The 24,835-nt window shown below is 39.1% G+C and overlaps 1 protein-coding gene across 13 annotated transcripts in view; it reads left to right on the top strand.

Moving 5' to 3' along the window:
- The window catches only part of KAT6B (lysine acetyltransferase 6B), a 182,732-nt gene that overhangs the window by 101,769 nt on the left and 56,128 nt on the right, over window positions 1-24,835 (top strand). For all 13 annotated transcript variants that reach the window (XM_055536455.1, XM_055536452.1, XM_055536435.1 and 10 more), the window contains one exon: window positions 14,518-14,626. In XM_055536455.1, coding sequence (XP_055392430.1) covers window positions 14,518-14,626 — 109 coding nt within the window. The remainder of the gene's footprint in view (window positions 1-14,517; window positions 14,627-24,835) is intronic.

Here is a 24,835-nt window from a genome sequence, read left to right on the forward strand (position 1 = left end):
TCTGGTATTTTAATGATTGATTAAGTGCTTACCTGAATATCTGTTATTAGTGCTTTTCAAATGCTTGCTGCTGCTAATTACTGTTATTCCTGCTCCTGCTGCTACAACTGCTACCACGCCAAAGACTGTGTTACTATGCCTAATAAAATAGTTCCTCTGGCAGGGCATTAACTCCAGGGTTCTGCTCTTCAGTGAATCCTCATATTGAAATGGTAAAACATATCCCAAAGTTGAATATGACTAACGTGGGGGTTACTCTTTAAAAGTATCTATATTCTTATTGCTCAAGGGTGTGGACCACAGATCAGCAGCATTAGTGTTGCAGGAGACCTTCTTAGAAATTTAGACTCTGACCCCACTCCAGAATTAATGAATCAGAACCTGCATTTTAACAAGATCTCCAGGTGTTTTATGCATACGTGCTCAGTTGTGTCTGACTCTTTGCGACCCCATGAACTGTAGCCTGCCAGACTCCTCTGTCCATGAAATTTTCCAGGCAAGAATACTGGAGTGGGTTGCCACTTCCTACTCCAGAGGATCCTCCCAACCCTGAGGTCGAACCTGCGTCTCTTGAGTCTCCAGCATTGGCAGGCAGATTCTTTACCACTGCACTACCTAGGAAGACTGTCTATTAAAGATTGAAAAGTATTTATCTCCATCATTTCCCAGCCTCTCCCCAACATCCTCAAAATCATCTGAATGACTTAGAGATGACTACCAGCAGTGGACCACCAAGCAGCATCACATGAGCCAGGCCTTCAAAACAGACAGGCTGTTAATTAGAAAGAAGGGAAGAAGGGAGGAAGAAAAACCATGCCTGCCAGTACTGATACTGTACTTCTGTAGTTGAGTCTGTGCTCACTGATTTTAGATTGTTTTTTGTTGTGACATGGACCAGGGAAAGAAGTACTGAAATTTTATGGGCTGGTAGCAAATTTCTTTGGCTCTGTAAGTTCCAGTGATCTGTCAAACTTACTTGGCAAAGTCTCCTTTTAACTCATGGTCTCAAAAATTAGTATGCATCCCTTATTTTCTTAAATATGTACATACACAGTGCAGTCATCTTATAATCATGCTTCATTTACCTTTTTAATGTGAAGATGGTGTTCTTACTGTGCCGATCCTAAAAGACCAGTGGATAGGAGAGTAGAGTTCCATGTGTTGTCCTTACTGTCCTTTGGCCAGTACGTCTACCTCTGGTTTGTTTCCTCTCTGTAAACATTGTGAAGATATATAAGAACATTGGTCTTTAATTAACTATGAATCATGGATGGTCGTGGAGGAACAGCTCTATGTATTATCACATACTAGGGAGTTAAAGAAATTGCTAGTTTTTTCACTTAAAATATGACCTTTCAATCTGTTGTTTAAAGTTAATTTGAAGAACAAATATAAGTTAAAATATGGTATGATTTTCAACTATTGTCAAGGAAAAATGTTGCTGAAGTGTTAGGTAGGAGTGAGACAGTGGCACAACTTTATGCTGTTAAAAATGCCTGCATTCTGTGACCCAGCAGTCTCACATCTAGGCGTTTATATTTGGTATATATATATAATATACCACAGGTATATTTGCACATGCAAATGTACATATGTACATTTTTGTGGAAGCAAAAGAATAATAACCTCAATATCTATTGGAATGAAACGGGTTTCATGTACCTCAACTTTCAATTTTTATAAGGTGAAGGTATCTCACTTTACCTTGTGAAAGGGGATTTGAGTGTCCAGAGATTAAATGTAGGATGGAGACTTATTTCCCATTCCATATGTCTTTATACTGTTTAAATTTAAAAAATACACACACACACAACTTTAAATCAACAAAATGGCCCTTGTATTGAAGAAACTGAAGCCATTCAACACTTACAATTTTTTTTACTTCATTTTTAAAGCATCTTCACGTCCACAGGAATTAAGAGTAGCCAGTGAATTCTTAGTAGCCTCTCAGTTCTGTGTATACTCTTGTACTTCTCAGACTCTTCCTAGCATAAACTGCCTGATGTCCTAATCATTCAGAGCTATGATTCTCGACCTGGGGTATCAACAGAAGCTCTTTGAAGCTTTTAAAAAATCAAAATGTATGAGTTGCCTATTTAATCAAAATCCATGTGTGTGGCTTAGGCATGTACTTTTTTTTTTTTTAACTACATAGGTGATCCCAATGTTCACACCTGTTTAAGAACCCCTGAATAGAGAGCAATTATTGATAGGATTCCTCTTCTGCCAAAGTACTAGCTGTTACCTACCCTCCCCGCCTCCCCGCCTCCCAGAGTATAATGTTTGGGCTCTCTGCTCTATATCCCAAGGAAAAGGGACTGGCACTCTGAATAACCACATGACTCTATCTGTTGTATTAGAATAAAAATGATGATAGTGATAATAACAAATCAGGTTTCTGCATAAGAATCAACATTTTCCTGCATATAAAGAACATTGAAAGTAAATAGGGGAGATCAAAAGCTGATTCTTTGAAAACATCAATACAATTCAGAAACCTCTAGGTAGAACAATCAAAAAATAAAGGGAAAACAAATTATTGATAGCAGGAATGGAAGAGAGGATATCACTTGAAGACATAAAAAGAATAATAACGGAACATTATGAGCAATTTTATGCCAATAAATTGGGCAACTTAGATTACATGAGAAAATTCCTTGAATGCCCAAATCACCACAGCTGATACATACAGACAAAATGGCAACTCTCAATAGCTCTATATTTGTTGAAGAAATTGAAATCAAAACTTAAAACTGTGGTACAAAGGAAACTCTGTAAATGTCAGACAACAGACAACTTTAATGGTGAAGTCTATAAATATTTAACAATACAAATGTTAGATTAATTCTTTCAGAAAGTAGGAGGTAACACAATTTTATTTCTCTTTGGTAGCAGTGAACATTCAGAAATTGAAGTACCATTTATAATAGCATCAAACAATATGAAAGTATATAGGGATGAATTTAGCAAAATATGCACCCTGTAAAGTATAACCATTATTGAAAGAAAGGAAAGAAGACCTAAATAAGTGGAGAAATATACCTGCTCATGGATTGGAAAACTCAGTAATGTTACAGAGTCAGCACTCCCCAAACTAGTCTACCTAGTCAACACAATCACGATAAAGCAAGCTTTGTTCTAGAATTTGACAAGTTGGTTGAAAAATTGAAATGGTGATACAAAGAACTTAGAATAACCAAAACAAATTTTGAAAAAGAAGACCAAAGTTGAAGGACTAATTCAGTGGGAAGAAGAAAATCTCTACAAATTATCCTGGAATCGCTGGATATACATATGGAAAAAAGTGAATCTTGACCCTTACCTCACTCCATACACAAAAATTAAGTAAAAATGCATCATAGACTTAATTTATAAATGAATGCCATGAAACTAGATGAAAATACATGATAAAGCCTTTGTAACTTTGGATTAGGCAAAGATTTTTTAGAGTGGACATGAAAAGTAGAAAAAATGGTAAATAGGACCTCATAAAAATGAAAAACTGCTGTTTCTCAAAAAAAAAAAAAATTGTTAGGAAAATGAAGAGATAAGCCACAGAATTAGAGAAAATATTCAAAGTACATATATTTTTTATATATAAGTAAGTGTTAGCCCCTTCTGTTGTGTCCAACTCTTTGCGACCCCATGGACTGTAGCCCACTAGGCTCAGGCTCTTCTATCCATGGAATTCTCCAGCAAGAGTACTAGAGTGAGTTGCTCTTTCCTTCTCCAGGGGATCTTCCCCATCCAAGGATCAAACCCAGTCTCCTGCATTGCTGGCAGATTCATTACCATCTGAGTCACCAGGGAAGCCCTTTATATAAAGGAGTTGTATCTAGAACATATATCCTGCAACTCAATAATGAGACAAACAACCCATTTTAAAAACAGATGTTATAGGGTGTGTTCCTTAGGAATCAGACGCTGAGATAAAGTTTTATGGTAGGATATTTATTAAGGGAAGCCTTTAGTAATACCTATGCTTGTGAAAGGAATTGCAGTGAAGCAGCATTGGGCAGAGGAGAGGGTTGAGCAGCGATGCAGCTCAACAACAGCCATGGCTGACTTTTTGTGTAGTTCTTGGATGTGGGCCACTGCAGGAAGGAGAGTATCCTTTGGTGACGTGACTCTGCAGCTGAAGCAGTCCCTGAAGGGAGTGACAGCTGACAGCTGCCTGCTGGTAGCATTTTCAATAGCTGGGGCAACAGGTTTTTAATTGGGAGAAGGTTTGGCAATATATTGCAGTAGACCATGATGACAGGTAGACAGTCTGATAGAAATTGTACAAAGGAAGATGTGTGAACGGCCATTGAGCACAAGCCATCAGGTTTATGCAAATTAAAACCGCAATGAGATACTCTTACACACTCTCTAAAATGGTTAAAATTAAAAAGACTGGCAAAACCCAAGTGCAACCAGGAGTGTAAAATGGGGCAATTCACTTCAGAAACCACTCTTGACAGTTTCTTATAAAGGTAAACATATACTTACCATTTTACCCAGCAGTTTAACTCCTAAAAAGACATGAAAACATGTAACTCCAAAGAGAAACAAAGACATGTTGAATAGTACATAGCATTTCAGCTTCCACATAAATCTCTGTGAAGGCAGAACATTTTTGGAGTTGGTGGTGGTGATAATATTACTGAGAAGGTGACCAGCTACCATGTTAATATCCATCTACCTGTGCCTCATCTTTTCACTCTGCTTCCCTGTTTGTACCCAATTACAGTCAGTTCAGTTGCCTATATTTCTGAGCAGATGATGCAGGTTTCTGTTGGTGAAATTGGTAATGAGAATGTTTACATTCACATCATGCCTAGGTGGCCTTGGATGTAGGCACCAGATTAAAATGGATTCCCTGGGGCAACTGAGGAAACCAATCCTATGATTCCAACTATGTGATGTTCTATAAAAGGCAAAACTATGGATACAGTAAAGAAAAGATTAGTGGTTAGCAGGATTAGAGGGGGGAGGGAAAGATGAGTAGGCAGAACAGGAGGATTTTTTTTAGGCAGTGAAAAATACTCTGTATGATACTATTAATATAAGGGTAGATACATGTCATCATAAATTTGTCCAACTCCACAGAATGTACAGCACCAAGAAAGAACCCTTATGTAAACTGTGGGCTCTGGGTGCTAATAATGCGTGAATGTAGGGTCATCAGTTGTAACAAATGTATGAGCCTGGTGGGGGACGCTGATAATGGGGGACGCTATGTATATGTGGGGGCAAGGGGATATATGGGAAATTTCTGTACCTTCCTCTGAATTTTGCTGTGAACTTAAAACTGCTCCAGAAAAAAAAAAAGAAAAGAAAACTGAAAGATTTGTGACACTTGAATATGAATTGATTTTAAAATTCCATTTTTCAAAATCTAGGGTAGGGTTTATATTATATTGCTAATATTGTGACATACTCACTGAAAATAGTAGTTTGTAAATCCTAAGCTGACTTCCTAGAACCATGTGTTGAATTTCCAGCTGTGTTGAGTCAGACTTTGATCCCTCTTGAGGAGATAAATGCGGTATCTGCAGTTTTTAATGGTGGGGTGTAGGAGGGACGTTCAGATGAAATCTTAAAAACCAAGTCCCTGTCCAGATAAGAAATTAAAAACCCTGGGAAAGGCAGTTGTTTCTTTATCCTACCCCTCCCCCATTTGTAGGCCTCATTATTACATGCCACATCCACTCCCACCCCTGGCTAGGGGGTGGAAAAAAGAACAAATGAGATGCTATTGTTAAATGCTGTGTTCAGGATCAGATTTGTTTCCTTCCAATAGAATCACTTTCCTTAATCAGCACTCTTATAAATGGCACACTTGCCTAATTAGAACAAGTTCTAGACTGCAGGATATGGTGTGAGCATTTCAGTTACCTCCACACAATTGATAGCTATTGTGACTGATGTTCTTAGAAAGTCTTCCCCTCTCTCCTCTTTTTATTCCTCTGTGGCTAAGCTTTTTATTATTTTATACTTATGACTCTGCCTTTGATTGTGGAAATTTCATGGTATGTGGTCATTGATGTTGTTTCTGTTTCTACGTTATTCCTTAAATGAAAAAAGAAGCGATGTATTTATGGATATGTGTAGGGATGCTTTTAAATATTTTTATTTTATTAGATTTAATTTGCTTGTTGTCACTCTTAAAATACAGAGAACTCCCTTGACTGTGACAAGGAGGTGAAATACAGCAGTCACATTCAAGATCTCCATACATTAGCCATAATAAATCCTTTTGCCCTGAGTAATACAGAAACTCAATCCAGAGCCAGTGAGGATGATGTAGTGCTCCCTCACAGAACCAATCACCCACAGAGAAGCATAATGAGCAAGGGAGGTGATATAATAAAACCTCTATGGCCAGAGGAAAATTATGGGAAAAACTGTTGCCTATGAAAAGTCTTGTAATAAGTATATCTCCAGTTATCTTCTGAAAGAAATTATTTAGGCATCTGCTCAGGTTAAGATTCATGACGGAAATGCAAGAATGGCCTTAGACTAAAGCAAAAGGGTATGTGAGCGTAGAGAAGATGGCGCTGGACATGTGAACAGAGCTCTGTTGTGCCCCAGGATCTGCAGTAGCCCCGGTGCCGCTCTGAGGGTGTGTGGTCACCAAACCTTCTTCTTGCAGAGGGACGGCTGCACTGACCACCGAGGGGGACAAAATAACACTCTTAAAAAACAAGATGATTTCAATGATCACAGAAAAACCATCAGAGTTATACTCTGAAATATGCTATTTCCCAAGACCACGACTTAAGCTGATCGCTATAAAGGAAAATCCTGAATGTGCATGATCTGTATCCTAATTAGGAGTGGGCTTGATCTGTTCAGACAGATATCAGTTGAGTAAGTGGGTTAAGTGGTGAGAAATGAAGTCTAGCTCTTTATTAGATAAGTGGCAAGTAGAGTGCTGAAGCAGCCAAAAAATAAAAAAAAGTGGAAGTATGTTACCCAAAAACAGGAAGAGTGTCATCCTCCGTTGTCCCAGACCTGTCACTTGTACATCTTGTGGAAAGTAATTCATTACCAATAGTAAAACACCAAGGCTTGTAAAATACTTTTTTTTAAATAGATTGAACAGATTAATGCTTTTTTATAATTCTGTTACTCCGACCACGGTGTATTCATCTTTCTTGACTTCTTTTTTGTGTGTTAGGTAGTAGCACCTGAGTGTGGCCCCAGATCTATCTTGCATACAATCTATAGTGAGTGAGCCCCAATGGTTAATATTTGTGGGAGTGATGAGGCAGTTTTCCTCCCAGCTGATTTTTAAAATTTTCTATCTTGTCAGATTAGACCCACGGAAGTATTATGTCCAAACATAAGTATCAGTCACTGTAAAAGATCAGAATAGGAAAAAAGCAGTCAGATTAGACCTTTATGGCACTCACCTTGCCACCAGTCGTTGCTTCATATTAAAGTCATTAAAAATATACATTAAAATAAAGAACAGTAGTCAGTACATAGGGGCCTGTTAAATCAGAGAAGTCAGTCTGAACCAAAAAGCAGTCTTTTCTTTCATTTATTCCATAAATGTACTTTGAGGCTGGAGCAACAGCAACAAATCTCTGCTCTTTTAATGTTTACTAAGTGAAACGAAACAGACAGACGATACAGCGTATGTCAGATAGTGATATACACTGTGCAGAAAAATAAAGGAAAGCACAGAGGATCCAGAGGTGCTGCTGGAGCGCCCTTTGGAGAGAGTTGTCAGGAATAGCCCTTCTGATAAGGTGGTACCTAAATCCACCTCCAAAGGAAATGAGGGACCAGCCACGGGAAGCAGAAAGAGCGAAGAGCTTAGAGTCAGCAAGACGCCATGTGTTAATAGCTTTGTGACCAGAGGGAGCATTTAACTTACCTGTGACACAGAGACAGACAGGAGTCACCAGGCCTGTTTCACAGGGTTCGTGTTCGGCACAAGTGAGACACTTGAGAAAACCAGGAAACAGTAAAGCAGTACCTTGACTTCAGATTTCAGCGTGAAACGATAAGAGGGTACAAATTAAAGAGATAAATACAGCAGCCTTAAAACAGCCCTTTCATAGGGCTTGTTGTGAAATTTTGAATTGAGTTGTCTGAGCTGAAGTGTAGAGAGAACTTTCTCCAAAGATGAACCATTTGATACTGGGGTGCACAAGATTTATATTCATCTTTGTTTGCCTTCGTGGTATCATTTGTTTAAGATTTTATGTTTGTTTGTGCTTTTCTTCCTTTGACGTCTTTTTCTTTCCTTTTCCTCTGAGCTTTCCTTTTATTAAATCGGCTCCAGGCCTCTTCACTCTCAGTTGAGGTGATTTCTACCCTGTTCCTGTACTCTCTGATTAACTCATTAAAAACAAAACCCAGAAAACCCTTTAAGATGAATACTTATCATGGGGCTCAGAGCCTCCCAACATCCACCTTTTATAGAGTAATTCTAGACTCCAGATCAAATTATTTGCACTGATGTTTGTTAAGGACTTGAAGTTGTTTTCCCTGTTTGTTTTTATAGCCTGAGTGAATTTTGCAATAATTATAACAATGTTTGAACAGAACTTTGTAGCCTACAAAGTACTTCACACACTCATTCACATGGGAACTTTAGCAATCCTGGATCAAGACAACATGGACTCTATTGTGCTCTTTTTAAAATGGGGGAAGCTGAGACTCAGAGAACAGAAAATAAATTCAGGTCTTTTCATGATAACAAGTGTGAATATATGAATGAGAAGTGCGGAATTGTTTCCAGCACTTGGAATTACTAAAATGATGTTTTATAAGTGAAAGTGAAAGTCGCGCTCAGTTGTGTCCGACTCTGCCACCCTGTGGAATCGTCCATGGAATTCTCCAGGCCAGAATACTGGAGTTGGTTGCCATTCCCTTCTCCAGGGCATCGTTCCAACCCAGGGATCGAACCCAGGTCTCCTGAATTGCAGGAGAATTCTTTATCAGCTGAACTACCAGGGAAGCCCTGTTTTGGAAGTAGATTCAAGAAATTTTGTAGATGACTCCAGAAGAAGAATCCATAAGGGATTATGGAAAGAGAAGGCTATGTCCCTGATCACTGTGAATGGCGACTGTGGAGACAAAACCCTTTTTGGTATCATTGTCAGAACGAGGCTGTAAGCCTGGGTGCTCTTGCCTCCATCTGTGCATGAACTTTCTTTTTTTTTTTTGACAGTTACTTTGACTAACAAGACTAGCAAGCATCTTTTTTTTTTTTTTCCTTCAGGGCAGAAATAAAAGTAACCATAAACAAATATAAAACTTACCTAAAATGAGTTGTCTTGAATTTAAAAATGTTTCCTCAGAAAATACTATTTAATTTTGATATTGAGGGTTCCTGAAGACTCTTAAAATGTCTTTTAAAGTATAATAGAATCAATAAAAAAACATTAGAGCTCAGCTGGGAAGGGCCTTTGAAATTATCTAGCTACGGAACCATTTAACTATTTGATCTGGAAAGGATCTTTGAAAAGGTCCCAGATCCCAACTTGTGGGAGACTCCTTTTTTCACCCTGGTGTCCTTGACATCCTGATAGAGTCCACCCAGCCTCTCATGGCCTCTTCTGATTATGAAGACCGTATGATTCCATTTATTTGAGGTCCTTAGATTACTCAAACTCATGGAGACAGAAAGCAGAACGGCATTTGCCTGGGGCTAGAGGAGAAAGGCAGTGGCACCCCACTCCAGTACTCCTGCCTGGAAAATCCCATGGACAGAGGAGCCTGGTAGGCTGCAGTCCACGGGGTAGCTGAGGGTCGGACACGACTGAGCGACTTCACTTTCACTTTTCACTTTCATGCATCAGAGAAGGAAATGGCAACCCACTCCAGTGTTCTTGCCTGGAGAATCCCAGGGACAGGGGAGCCTGGTGGGCTGCCGTCTATGGGGTCGCACAGAGTCGGACACGACTGAAGTGACTTAGCAGCAGCAGAGGAGAATAGGGAGTTAGTATTTAATGGGAACAGAGTGTCAGCTTGGGAAAATGGAAAAGTCCTAGAGATCAATGTTGGTGGTACAACAAACTTAATGCCACTTGAACTGTATACTTTAAAATGGTTAAGATGATAAATTGTATGTTATATGTATTTATATATTTATATATATATATATATATATATTTAACCACAATGTGAAAAATAAAGAAACAAGGAAAAAAAATCATTTTGTTGCTGGAGGGTTGGGGCATGGGAAGCATGGAGAACAAACCTAACCCCTCCCCCAGAAAGAGCACCCGCACTGTCCCCTCCCAACAGCCTCTTCCCAGTGAACTAGCCCCAGTTCCTTCAATAGGCCATTGCATTTTGTTTTACAATATATTTGAATCATGATCAAGATAAGGACTATACATTATAATTGGCTGATAAGCCTTTTAAATTTCTCTTAGTCTATTGTTTCTTCTTTCATATCTGTTTCTCTGTCTCTTCCTCTCTCACTCATTCTGTCTCCCTTTTAATTTATTTGTTGAAGAAACTGGGTCATTTGTCCTCAAGAGTTTTGGTACTTGCGTCCCTCTGCTATGTAGACTGATACCTTCCTCTGTCCTCTGCATTTCCTATGAAGCAGTAATTGGATTGAGTTATTTTATTTTATAAATGCTGTAATCCAACTATATAATAACTCGTTTTAGGTCCTTGTTTTTTTTTTTTTTGTTTTTTTTTTTTATAAGTGCCTTCCTAGCCTTTTGCTTGGAAAACTGTAAACATTGAATGGATAATTGAAAAAATTGAAAGAATCGTGTCATGGACACCCTCCTACCTTTATGTAGATTCACCAACCATTAACATTTGCCGCATTAGCTCTCTCCCTCTCTGCACACAAACACACTAATACACATAGGGGTTTTTCCCCTGCATCTTTTGAGCTCGAGTGGTAGACATCATGACACTTTACTCCAAAATATTTCAGCACATAACTCCTAAGAACAGCTCCTGTATAATCAAGCAGAGTCTGGTTTGTGTATTGTCTATTTAGTGCATATTACCCTACTTATCCAAATAATGTTCTTTATGGTCATGGCTATTTTTGAAAAATTTGAAAACCAAGTGAAGATCACAAATTATATATTCCATTTTCCTGACACTTTAGTTGCCTAAATTGGTTCTGCCCTTTTTTGGGGTCTTACCTGACATTGGCATTTTTTGAAGTGTCCCAGGCTAGTTGTTTTACATCATGTCCCTGACTTTGGATTTGCCTGATTATCTCCTTATGATGAGTCAGAGTGAATGTTCCCGGCAAGAATGCTGCACGGGCAGTGCCGAGGCCTTCAGCGCCACGCCTGGAAGGCAGCGGATGTCGGCTTGTCCCATAATGGCTGCTAGGTTTGATTGCTTGATTAAGGGGGTGTCTACCATATTTTTCCATTGTAAATGTACCATTTTCCCAGTTTTTCTGTTTCCCCATAATAAATAATCTGTAGCATATTAAACGTTGCTTTTTAAATAATTTTAAAAGCATGCTATTTGGTCATGGGAGAAATTGGATGGCAGAGATTATGAGCACATGAAAATTATTACTGTCAATGGAAAAAATAATTTTTAAACATTTGTTTTTCTTGAGAGAGGAGAGACAAGGAGGGGAGGTAATAAAGGGGAGAGAATGGGCTTTACTGAAGGCAGATTTGTGTCTGAATCCCAGCTCCACACTTGAACCTGTGTGACTTTAGGAGAGTTACCTCACTCCTTAGAGCCTCAAGTTCTTTCCTATGATGGGCATAATAATATACATTCCTGGCAGGATTGTTAAAGTGATTAAATGAGCTAGTGTATGAGTGGCCTCTGGCCTAGCAGCTGCCCCAGGACCATCACGTGGGAAGTGAGGAAGAAATGGTCCCCAGCAGCTTGCAGAGTTTATACCTCTGCATGAGTGTTTGCTCTCCTGATGAGATTGAAATTTTCATGCATGTTGATAAGAAAATATGATCAACAGGTAAGATGCCTTTTTGAAATTTCAAAGAAAGGAATTCAGAACTGGAAGATGTTTGGTTCCATTTTCAGACCTCTTAAACATGATTTGTCTGTAGTGGAATTGAGCTGCCATTTATTCAGACCTGTTTCTGATTGCAGTCCATTTTAATCTATTACCAGGGATTATTTTTTGAAACAGTTTTTATGTAGTCGGATTGAGAATAGTGAATCATAATAATCCCATGACCCAATTTACATGCCTTACTGTAAAAGTTTCATTTCATACAAGTGACAATTTTTTAAAGTTAATTAGACTCGGCTATACTGAGGTTAGCAAAAAGTGCTTTGAATTATCAATAATTCAGCAGAGCAGACATTTCTGTATAATGCAGTGGTTTTATAGAGTATTGTGAGATAGTTATCCCTAAAATGAATGGTTGTGAGCATACATCAGCATGGTGGGGCTTGCTTGAATGTGGCGTGAAGTGATATCATCTGTGCTTTCTATTATTGAGCAGTGTGTGAACCATCGGTCTTTCTGGCCATGAACTACTAGCAACCTTTGTCCTTTGTGTTACCTTTAGTTAAAGACGAAAAATGAACATGAATGCTGGCTGATGGCCATGTCTTCTTACACTGAAAAATTCATCTGGAAAAGAAAAATAGGATTGCAGATTTGGATTTGTTTCATTGCATGAATGATATGTGACATTTTGTAAATTATTTATCACTGCAAGGATGGCAGCAATGGCTCGAGCATTGTTATATCAAATGAAAGTAGGAATCCCATTAGTACAAGGACTGGGTTTTAGCTGGAATCTATCAGGGGAATGTTGTCACTTGAAAACCAGATTGTTCTTTTAATTGCTATTTAAAGGAACAAAAGTGTTCCCAAGGTACTGCAGTTGAGCATTTGCAAGTAATAACTATGGATCCATAATTATGCAGTGCTGATTATCTGGCATTTAAAAAATGGTGGCAGGAGTCAGTGACCAATTTGTTGTAGCTTGTCTTTTTTGGTTTTTCTAGAACAGAGTTTTATTCTCTGCTTTTTAACTGGGGCTACAAAAATATATTTGCATAGATACCTCAGAAAGTAAAGCCTGTGCATATTAAAAGAACAAATTAAACTGAATATAAGGGCAAGATAATGAAAGTTTATATTGTAAGATGAAATTAACAGTCATATTGAACAGTTTGCAAATGCTTGGTCATGAGATGATTTCTGGTTTTTGATGACATGCCACATTGAACCAGGATGTTTGTTGGAATCACTGTTACTATTTGAAATATTATTTTAGAATAAGGTTTTTTAAACTAGCATATATTTCTTTCATTTATTCACATATATTTTTATATAGTTAGCAAAAAACATTTTGAGTGCCTATGTGCATCAGGCTTTTGGAATAGAGTGGCTGAACAAATGAGGTTTATTCTACACTGATGTAAATTTGGAAAGTTAGGCCTAGCAAAATCTTGTTTTTAATTTACATTAAAAAAAAAATTTGTGATTATACTAAGCTTTCTTGCCTTAAATTTTTGATTCACGAGATTCAAATATGAATGCGTTAGAGTTACATTCTGATGGCTAGCAGACAACGTGTGACGCTTGGAATATGCAGTAAAATTTTAGTTCTCATACCGTTTGGCTGTGCAAAATAATGTGACCAGACCTGTAGGCACAGTCAGCTCTTCGTATGGATGGGAATACTAGTGTTGCTGGTAGTCATAAATAACAATGAAGGCACTAAAATGTATGCAGATTTATACATTGTTAAAAGCAGTTTCCTTTGTGAGAGTTAAAGGGGTGCTAGGGATTAGACAAATGTTTTGTTTCTTTTATTGAAGGGGAATGTCAGAGATTGAGACTTTATCCATTTTGTGTAGCATGGTGTGGTTTACTTTTGAAGACGTTGGTGTCAGAAAAGACTTGTTAATGGTCTTTTGATCATCTTAAACAATCCTACAGAATTTTAAAGTTCTTAACATTTTTTTGGCCATGCCACGGAGCATGCAAAATATTAGTTCCCAGACCAGGGATCCAACCCATGCCCCCTGCAGTGGAAATGCAGAGTCCTAATCACTGAATCACCGTGGAAAACCCCTTCTTTAGTTCTAAGGCTGTTATTATGTCACCTTTTAAGATGCCAGTATTTTATGTCATATGTTTAATTGATGGATAATAGTAACCTGTACTAAAACATTTGATGAAATTTAAGCAATCTGGTCTGACTAGATGATATTCATAGACTGTAATACTGAATAGATGAATCAAGTTATTGTAGGCATATAGATTATGGAAACGATTTGAGACTTCAAATGAATTCTTAATGTTCATTTCAGGAAGGTAATACATAATATATATAAAGGTTTTAAATTTCATTGGCTTAATAAAAATTATTTCTGAGTCTTATGCATTACACTTAAATGTATTATTCAGGCAGTACTTCACTATCAAATAATTTGAGGGGTTTTTTAATTATCAGAAAATATTGATATGAATACCCTGTTCTTTCTTTGGTAAAGAAATATGTAAGACGCTTTTGATTTTAATACTTTGTTTTTAATTTTGAAGTGGAAAGCTAAGAGTGTTTTTTCATTTTAATTTTTTCATAGCCCCGTGCCGATCCCATTCCAATATGTAGCTTCTGTCTGGGGACAAAGGAATCAAATCGTGAAAAGAAACCAGAAGAACTTCTCTCTTGTGCAGATTGTGGCAGTAGTGGTAAGTTGTTATTTTTTGTATGTGTGTAAAGTGACTCCCTATTATAGCTACGTGCAATTTCTCTATCCAAAAATACTTGTTATTTAAAGCAATTATTTGATAATAGTGTAAGCTTTAAATTTTAAAAGTAAATACAGGTTGGGGGGAAGTGAGTATATTCTCACTGATATAAACAGTGTTATATATGTTTATAAAATATTATGTATTCATATTTTAAATTAACCTTAGATTTTGTGCCAGCATTGGTAATTCAACGTGGAATATTCTACCTTGAAGGTAAATTCAGGGTAGAAAATTCTAAATTTTCAAGTTGACTGCAGCTAGAATCACTTGTTTTTATAAGCTGAAGTCTCAATTTAATACATTTGAGTAGGAATATATAGTGTTTCGGAGAAGGCAATGGCACCCCACTCCAGTACTCTTGCCTGGAAAATCCCATGGACGGAGGAGCCTGGAAGGCTGCAGTCCACGGGGTTGCTGAGGGTCGGACACAACTGAGCAACTTCACTTTCACTTTTCACTTTCATGCGTTGGAAAAGGAAATGGCAGCCCACTCCAGTGTTCTTGCCTGAAGAATCCCAGGGACGGGGGAGCCTGGTGGGCTGCCGTCTATGGGGTCGCACAGAGCCGGACCACGACTGAAGCGACTTAGCAGCAGCAGCATATAGTGTTTCAGGTCCTGACACCTACTGGTGAAATATAATATTACAGCCCAGCTCTGTGTGACAGACAGAAGGGGATGCACAGGATTCTGGCAACTGCACGGATAACAATCCAGAAATCATCAGGCATAAAAGAAACTCAGATTGCCCAGAGTAAGCTAGGAAAAGAGTGGTCTACTCAGAAAGTGATACTGAAATCAAGGAGCTACTGGTTAGGGATATTGTTAGTTGCTCAGTTGTATTGGACTCTTTGCAACCCTGCCCGCCAGGCTACTCTGTCCATGGAACTCTCCAGGCAAGAATACTGGAGAGGACTGGGTCACTGGTACATTGCAATATCCAAAAAGCTTTCAAGATTGCTGTCACCTCTTTTTCTCAGCATAGGACTTTAAGCGCACATTTCCACTTTTGTAATGGAAATTAAGTCACATTATGCTTATACTAAAAGAATTTGTCTTGGAACTTACTTGATGGTGCAGTGGTTAAGACTGCACTTCACTGCGGAGGCAGGTGCAGGTTCAGACTCAAGATCCCACGTGCTGCAAGGCTTGGCAAGAAAGATAATTAAAAAGAATGTGTCTTACCAGCCAGCCTTCCTTCTTAAGTTGCCTAGAGATATATATGGTTATATGTATGTGTGTATACACACACATACACAACTCAACAGAGTGGCAGTTACTGAGCTTTTAAAAATCAACCTCTGTATTAATCTTTAAATTTTCTTCTCCTAGCCTACTGAAACTTTTCCCCGAAAAAATACTATTTTAAAATTAACACCCAAGTATTGCTCTAGTTATAGTTAATTCTTTGAAAACATCAACAAATCTGCAAAACACAATAGCATTCTCTCGTTTAGCAAGTCAATAATATAGTATAGTGGTTAAGACCAAACTAGAAAGCCGGCCATAGCCCCTTTACTTCGAATGAGTTAACCATCCTCAGCCTCAGTTCCCTTATTGGAAACATAGAGATAATGGTAGCATCTTATATCTTGGGTTGTGTGGAAGCTAAAGAAGAGAACACAAGTAAATAGCCTAACACATGGTCTGCACTCTGGTAAGTGTACTCTACATATCAGCAGTTGTTGGTCTTTTTTTATTTTTGGCGGATCAAATTGTTTTCCTTGATTGCTGCAGGAAATTTAAGATCTTATTGTTTATGACAGCTGCGTGATGGTTGGATGGAGGAAATGTTTCACACTGAAGAATGACACTGCTGTGTAATGATTCTTCTTCCTCCTATGAAGGTTTAACTTGATAGATCCTAAATGGTTCTGCAGCTCTCAGGACTTGACTAGGAGAAATAAGACATTTCAAACTCTGCTTGAGAAATGCTTTCTGACAGTCTTTTTGATGGGCTTTACAGATTCATTAAAACTCTTTCACCTGCCATGATATCGTAGCTGGTGGCAAAAGGGCATGGAAACATTATCTGTATGTTCGGATTAATAAATCTCAATCCTTCACTCTCCTTGTTTTATCCTGGTGAGCTAGTGCCTCACTCATCAGTTCTGACTCTGTAGTTATCTTTTGGGTTTTCTCACGAGGCTCATTCTGAATGAATTATTGTTTTGTGTAACTGCCTGATCAATTTAGTAGTGTTCTCTTGTCTAAGGTTTACCCTTTGTGATTTTTAAGGTGGCACTTTAAAAACACTCTTAACTGTTTTATTTCTTGAGTGTATTTGTCTGGGCACCTAGACAGATTAAAGTCATACTTAAATCTGGAAAGAAAAGTTCCCTTCATATATTTCCTTACCTCTAGTGATACACTTACTTAAGTTGATAAGAGATCATTATCTTCCAGATCATAACATCAAGGCTTCTTTCACAGGGTATAAAGGCGTAATTCTAAACAGGTAGATCTTAGATTTTCTGATGTAACCAATCTCCCTTCATCTTTCCCAGATTGAAGCCTGCCAAAAGAGAGGTTTGAGTTCCTTTATAGTTAGAGGTGACTGAAATATTTTTACTCCTTAAGTTTCTCACTTTTCCAGAGTATATAGGTGTAGTGTTGGGTTTTCTTTTTTCAAAAATGATCTCGTTTTCTCTTTTAACACATGGGGAAGAATGGATTGAGGATGCTGTCTAAAAGACTTATATCCAGAGTCATTTTGTGAGCCCGCCCCCCTCCCCCCCCGCCCCGCTTCACACAGCATGAGCTAGAGGCTTTGGAGTTGAGGTGTGGGCCATGGTAGAAATTCAAGACCTGGGGTCGTCAGGTCCCTTTGTTTAGGATAGAGGATGTATGGTTCAGCGTGCTTCTCTGGACTCCCCTATGTGATCTGGCTCTAGTATTAAGGTTCACTTAATCTTCCCTTGTAATGCTCAAAATTCTCCAAGCCAGGCCTCAACGGTACGTGAACCGTGAACTTCCAGGTGTTCAAGCTGGATTTAGAAAAGGCAGAGGAACCAGAGATCAAATTGCCAACATCCGTTGGATCATCGAAAAAGCAAGAGAGTTCCAGAAAAACATCTACTTCTGCTTTATTGACTATACCAAAGCTTTTGACTGTGTGGATCACAACAAACTGGAAAATTCTTCAGGAGATGGGAATACCAGACCACCTGACCTGCCTTCTGAGAAATCTGTATGCAGGTCAAGAAGCAACAGTTAGAACTAGATGTGGAACAACATACTGGTTCCAAATTGGGAAAGGAGTACATCAAGGCTGTATATTGTCACCCTGCTTATTTAACTTATATGCAGAGTGCATCATGAAAAACTCTGGGCTGGAAGAAGCACAAGCTGGAATCAAGATTGCCAGGAGAAATATCAGTAACCTCAGATATGCAGATGATACCACCCTTATGGTAGGAAGCAAAGAGGAATTAAAGAGTCTCTTGATGAAAGTGAAAGAGGACAGTGAAAAAGTTGGCTTAAAGTTCAACATTCAGAAAACTAAAATCATGGCTTCTGGGCCCATCACTTCATGGCAAATAGATGGGGAAACAATGGAAACAGTGACAGAGTTTATTTTCTTGGTCTCCAAAATAACTGCAGATGGTGACTGCAGCCATGAAATTAAAAGACACTTGCTCCTTGGAAGAAAACTTATGACCAACCTAGACAGCATATTAAAAAGCAGAGACATCACTTTTCCAGCAAAGGTCCATCTAGTCAAAGCTATGGTTTTTCCAGTAGTCATGTATGGATGTGAGAGTTGGACTGTAAAGAAAGCTGAGCGCTGAAGAATTGATACTTTTGAACTGTGATGTTGGAGAAGACTCTTGAGAGTCCCTTGGACAGCAGGGAGATCCAACCAGTCCATCCTAAAGGAAATCAATCCTGAATATTCATTGGAAAGACTGATGTTGAAGCTGAAACTCCAATACTTTGGCCCCCCTGATGCAAAGAACTGACTCATTTGAAAAGACCCTGGAGAAGGCAATGGCAACCCACTCTAGCATTCTTACCTGGAGAATCCCAGGGACGGGGAAGCCTAGTGGGCTGCCGTCTATGGGGTCACACAGTCGGACACTACTGAAGCGACTCAGCAGCAACAAGAAAGTACTGCACAGCGGAGAGAACTCTGCTCAGTGTTAGGCGGCAGCCTGATGGGAGGGGAGTCTAAGCGTGAATGGAGACGTGTGTGTATGGCTGAGTCCCCCTGCTATTTGCCTAAACTGGCACAATGCTGTAAATTGGGTATATCCCAAAACAAAATAAAAACTTAAAAAAAAAAAAGAAAGAAAAGACCCTGATGCTGGGAAAGATTGAAGGCGGGAGGAGAAGGGGATGACAGAGGATGAGATGGTTGGATGGCATCACCAACTCCTTGGACATGAGTTTGAGTAAGCTCCAGGAGTTGGTGATGGACAGGGAGGCCTTGTGTTCTGCAGTCTGTGGGGTCGCAAAGACTCGGACACGACTGAGAGACTGAACTGAACTGAACTGAATCTTCCCTTGAGTGTACTGTGCCAGTCTGGATTTACCTACTTTAGTTTAAAAAAAAAAAAAAATGTTCCTAACCTGGGGAGATGCACTATAAGCATTTACTTCATCTGGTAGATCAGATGAGTGGACTTTGTTATTGGCTAGTCCGACTGAGCGACTTCATTTTCACTTTTCACTTTCATGCATTGGAGAAGGAAATGGCAACCCACTCCAGTGTTCTTGCCTGGAGAATCCCAGGGACGGGGGAGCCTGGTGGGCTGCCATCTGTGGGGTCACACAGAGTCGGACACGACTGAAACGACTTAGCAGAAGCAGCAGCAGCAGTCTTTAAATAGAAGGACTAAAAGAAAAATATGGTTCTTCTTAGAAAGCTTGGGGAGATTTTGTAGTTACAGTGCTCTGTTGTGACATGTCGGTGATTATAGGGAAAAAAGAATCAAATAGCTTGGCCTGGCTCAGCAGTGTCCCCCAGTAATGGTGGGAGCCCTGGTGTCATGGTCCAGTTCAGTTTCAGAAGTGGGAATTAGAGAGTGGCTGGTAGCCCTGGTTGGCCTTACAGAAATGACCACTATCTCATACTCTAGAGTCCATTGGTTCTGGGATTGGATTGAGACTGCTTATAATGATCAAAGGAATCCCTAATGTAAGATGTTTCTGTGAAAAAAAAACAAAAAACAAAAAACAAAAACCATAGCCTTGTAAAACAAAATAAAAAAAGGAAATATAGATAACAGCCCATAAGGATTGCTTTTAAATGTGTTTCCCACATGTGCCTGTTGGTTTTTAGTCACCTCTTTCTATCTGAAGTATCATTTATATGATGTCACATTTAGACTGCTTAGACTTCATAGACCTGGGTAATAAGTGTTTCCTTCTGCTTACATCATAAAGTAAAGCCAATTAGAAATTTCTGTTTTTTTAAGATGGCTCAGTGCTGCAAATGGGCAGTATTTTCTTTAACTGTGTTTTTTATGCTAAAACTTTTGAAAAAAAATTATTCAAGTTTGCAGGTAGCAAAACTGTGAAGGGAAGTAAATAGTACCAGGAGCTCCAGATGCAGCGCTGCAGTCCTCTTTACTTGCTGGCTATGGGACCGTACGTAGCTGTACACATCTGTGAGGTTTGGAGGGGGATGTCTGTATCCTGCATCCACAGGGCTGTTGTGAGGATCCAGTGAGATAATGCTATGAAGATCATCAGTATCTATAAATCATCACACAAAAACACCGAAGAGCTGTTCGAAGCACTAATAGGAATGTGGGACTCATCACATAGTCTTCAGGTCTATGGAAATGCTGGGACTGGGAAGTGATTTTACTTGACTTTCATGGATCAGCCTACTTTGAAATTAACACTGTTATATTCTCTTTGCCTCATTAAGACCAAATTATCTTTAATTAGCTTCACATAAGTATTAGATATTATACCAAATGAAATTTTGTGTCTGCTGCTCAGATTGCTGGGTGGTTAAATCTTACTTACAGATGAGTTCTGTGCATGTGTGTTTTCAAATTAGCAAATCTAAGATAAGTGCACAGTTCAAAATTACAGCATCATTCTAAGTGGAAGCTCATTGACACTGGAGACAGCATGGCTGCTGAGATGCAGCTGGAGAGCAGGAAGATCACCTTTGTACAGTGAAGGGAGCCGGAGACATGGAGTCATGTACCAGTCTGTCCGCAGGAGCCCTGAAGTCTCCTGGGTTTGTTTTATTAGTGTTAACCCTGAATAAAACTTGCCTGCCTTCTGCTCCCAGGGAGCTGGTTGGTGCAATATACATATATATATGTAGTCACTAGCTTCTTGAGGTTAACTGTGAGAAAACACCCCAGGGATTGGTTGGTTAGTTGTCCAGTTTCACACCGACTATATACAGATTGAAAACTGGGTTTGGAAGAAGCCCCTTAACTAGGAAGAAACCTCGAGATGGACTCTAAAGAGGAGTAGACAGGGACGGAGGAGGAAGCCCCCCTCTCCACAAGCCCAGAGCTGGATTGGCAGTCTAAGCAGAGTAACAGGAAGCAGAAGCCTTGCTTCTGACCTGTTATTTCACTAAAATTCTGCTGATATGATTAACAGTGACCTCCATGTAGCAAACTGGAAAGGTGCCTTCTAAGTTTATGTAAAACTCTTGGGATTTCCCTGGCAGACAAGTGGTTAAGTCTCTGAGTTTCCACTGCAGGAGGCACAAGTTAATCTCTTTTGGAGGAACTAAGACATCCTGCACGCTGTCCAGTGGCGTGGCAAAAAAAAAAAAAAAAAAAGTCTAGTGGACGTCTTTCAATCTACACCAAATACTCCTCTCAGTCATATTTGAGTTGTTGAGAATCTTTTTCCGTGAAATGTTCTCATCTTTTGACTTCTGTGATTTCATATTCTCTGTGTTTTCTCTCTCTCAGTTCAGTTCTTCCAGATCTTTTGTGAGCTCCTTGGCCTGTCTTCATCACCTCTGAGTTTCTTCAGGCTTTTCGTCCTTGGCCCTGTGTTTCCTCACTGTGGTTCATGGCTTCTCCTGGGTTCCAGACCCTTAGATATAAGCACCTCCAGGACTCCTCTCCTTGACACTTCATGGGCTCCTCAGAAATAATATCCAAAACAGCTTATGAACCTTACACTGCTCCCTCCTCCCAAAACAACCACCACCACTCTAGCAAAGACAGAAATCTTAGCAAACAAACGACATCCTCTTCTCCTCGGGGATTTCCCATTTCAGCAAATGACACACCACCAGCTACTCGTTCAGTTCTAGAAGCCCTCCTCTGTCCTATTCTCTCACAGCAAGAAATTACCAAAAATGCATTGATTGTACGTCCCAGTATTTATTCTACATCCTCAGTATATCCACAGCCTTCACCAGACCCGCTCAGAGCTGCTATGATAATAAGCTAGCTTTCCTCTTCATATTCTTTCTCCTCATCCATTTTGCATACTTCAGCATAAATTACTTTTTAAAACCATAAATCTAATTACAGAATTTTTAGTGTCCACCAGTTAACCTTAGGAAAAATCCAAGCCCAAAACACTCTTCTGGATTGGGCTCCTGTTGACCCCTTTGCACATCCCCATCCCTGTCATATAACCTATAACTATATGAGGTTATATAGAGGTTATATCAAACTTCTTTCCTCTTCTTAAATGTCCCCATGTTCGTCCCCGTGTTCTCCTGTCACTCTGCACATGCTGCTCTCTCCCACCCTGCCCGCCTCTGCTCCCCTCTGATCTCACTCATCCTTTTGGTGTCTTTTTAAGAAGGCCTTCTTCTAATCTCTTGCTAGACTTGCCCACATCTCCAAGCCAGCTTACCTCCAGGACTCCTCTCCTTGACACTTCATGGGCTCCTCAGAGATAATATCCAAAACAGCTTGTGAACCTTACACTGCTCCCTCCTCCCAAAACAACCACCTGCTGGACCATGTGATCTGAAATGTCTGTCCTTTCCCTCATCGTGTCTTCAGGGGACAGTAGTTGGTCAGATAACTGATCTGAGGGACCTGGTGTCTTGAGTCTTTCATAGTTTTTCCATTGCTGCTGTAACAAATTACCACACAACTGTGAACAGAATTCAGTTCCTTGCATGTGCAGGACCAGTGTCCCCATTTCTTGCTGTCACATAACCGGATTCCCTGCTTCTAGTGGGCGCCTGTACTCCTTGGCTTGTGTGCCTCCCACTCCCCACTGGGTGCAGTCCTTCTCCTGTGTTGAACCTCTCCTCCTCCTTTTGTCTCATGTTACTAACCAAGCTGGAGGATTCTCTGCTTTTAAGTACTTGTGATTAGATTGGAATAATTACACAGATAATTCAGCATGATCTCCCATCTCAAGGCCTGTACCCTTGGTCACATCTGCAAAGCCCCTTTTGCCATGTCGGATAATATATTTGTACGTTTTAGGGAGGGCATTGTTCAGTCTACTACAGAGCCCATGGTTTTTTACTCCCATAATACTTGACTCAAAAATCACTTCTACTGACTTGTGGTCTCATTGGTACTTGTTTAATTTTAAACAGTACTCTTTTGGTTTTGCTGGATAAAACTGTTGGAAGTTATCAGTGCTTAAAATCTGCTGGTATAAGAATGAGTGTGTGTGTGTGTGTGTGTGTGTGTGTGTGTGTAAACCACCCTGAATTGTGTCAGCAGAGAGAACCCAAATTTTAGAGGGGATTGTTGAGTTTACAGAATGGCTAAAATAGGAGGTAAGGAATTGAATTATCAATAGCATTGTTGTCCTTTTTCTAATTACTATAGATTGTGTACTAGTATATCAAGACTCAGTTACAGTCTTTTGTGTAAAGTTGGCAGTGAGAAAATAAAATGGAAATATTTCTTCGTCCCTCAGCATCCTTTACAGAATCATAGACATTTAGAGCTGGAAGGGATCTATGGCCAGTTCTCTTGAGCTAAATAAAGGTAAGATTGCTGCCTAAAGGAAAAATAGACGGAAGATTTTAGATTGATAGGGTAGCTTAAATGGTAGTAGTTGCAATATAATATTACTTAAAGTGAGAGGAAGCAATAAGAAGAAGAATATTCCTTGCTCTTGATTGAAAGTGGCTGAAATCCATTAACTTTCAAAAGTATAATTAATTATTAAAAATTATTTTTATAGGATATCTGTGAGAAAAAAAAATAGTAAGCTATAATATGATGTGAATTACCTTAGTTGCTGGATATTAAGCTACAAAGTACAAAAGCAGATTTTAATGTAGAGAAAAATTTAGTGCATGAAATTGAGGTCATATGTGCTAGTGATGTATGACTTACAGGAAGTAATAAAAAGGGAGAAAAAAGAGAAGTAAATGGTATACTTTTAAGCTGATGGGACCCATTTTAAGGGTGGAATTTAAATTGCTGTTCTTTAAAACTTGAGTTTTTACCCCCCTCACTATATAAGTAGGGGCGGGAAAACCCTGATCAAAGTAAGACCTTCCCCTCCCTCTTCAGAGTATACTTCTTAAAGTCAAAAAGCGAGCTGTCTTTGTTTGCTGTTCCTGAGCAGAAAGAGGTGATTGATACCATGTATATATACATAAACGCCCTCCCCCCCACATTCATTTGAATGAGAGAAGCCCTTGTAAAAGAAAAGTGTCATAGGTTAAATGCATCTGCTGGGTGTCTACTGCCTGAGGTCATAATCCTATGACAACATTTTATTTGCTCAACATCTTAAATACAGATGTTTAGGTTTTTGGGTTTTTTTTGTTTTTTTTGTTTTTTTTTTTCCGCTCAGGAAGAGTGTGCTTTTATTAACAGTATTGATGATTGCTTTTGAATGTTTTTACTTCAAAAAGCCAAATCTCCTGGTGGGTAGAATTTTATGAAGCACCTGTTAAGCTTTAGGAAGGAGGACCTTTTTGGCAGCAACCCAAAATACATATTTAAACAATGAGCCTGCCAAAGTCAGGAAATTATAAAACAGTTTTGAAATTGCAGAATCTGCTTTTTTTTTTTTTATTACCCCTCAGGTTTCTTTTGCAGCTTGGTTACAAGTTCTTTCACATGGGACTTACTAACATCCATACTATTTTAAGACCAGATTTAGAAAACTAAAATCAAATTTGGAGGTCTCAGGTTTATGTGATAAAAGACCATCAGATTTTAAACTTCCAGAGTCTGGACTCACACTCCCCAAACCTTTCAGAGAAATCTATTACT

The sequence above is a fragment of the Bubalus kerabau genome, chromosome 1, assembly GCF_029407905.1.
Source record: "Bubalus kerabau isolate K-KA32 ecotype Philippines breed swamp buffalo chromosome 1, PCC_UOA_SB_1v2, whole genome shotgun sequence".
NCBI classification, from domain to species: Eukaryota; Metazoa; Chordata; class Mammalia; order Artiodactyla; family Bovidae; genus Bubalus; species Bubalus kerabau.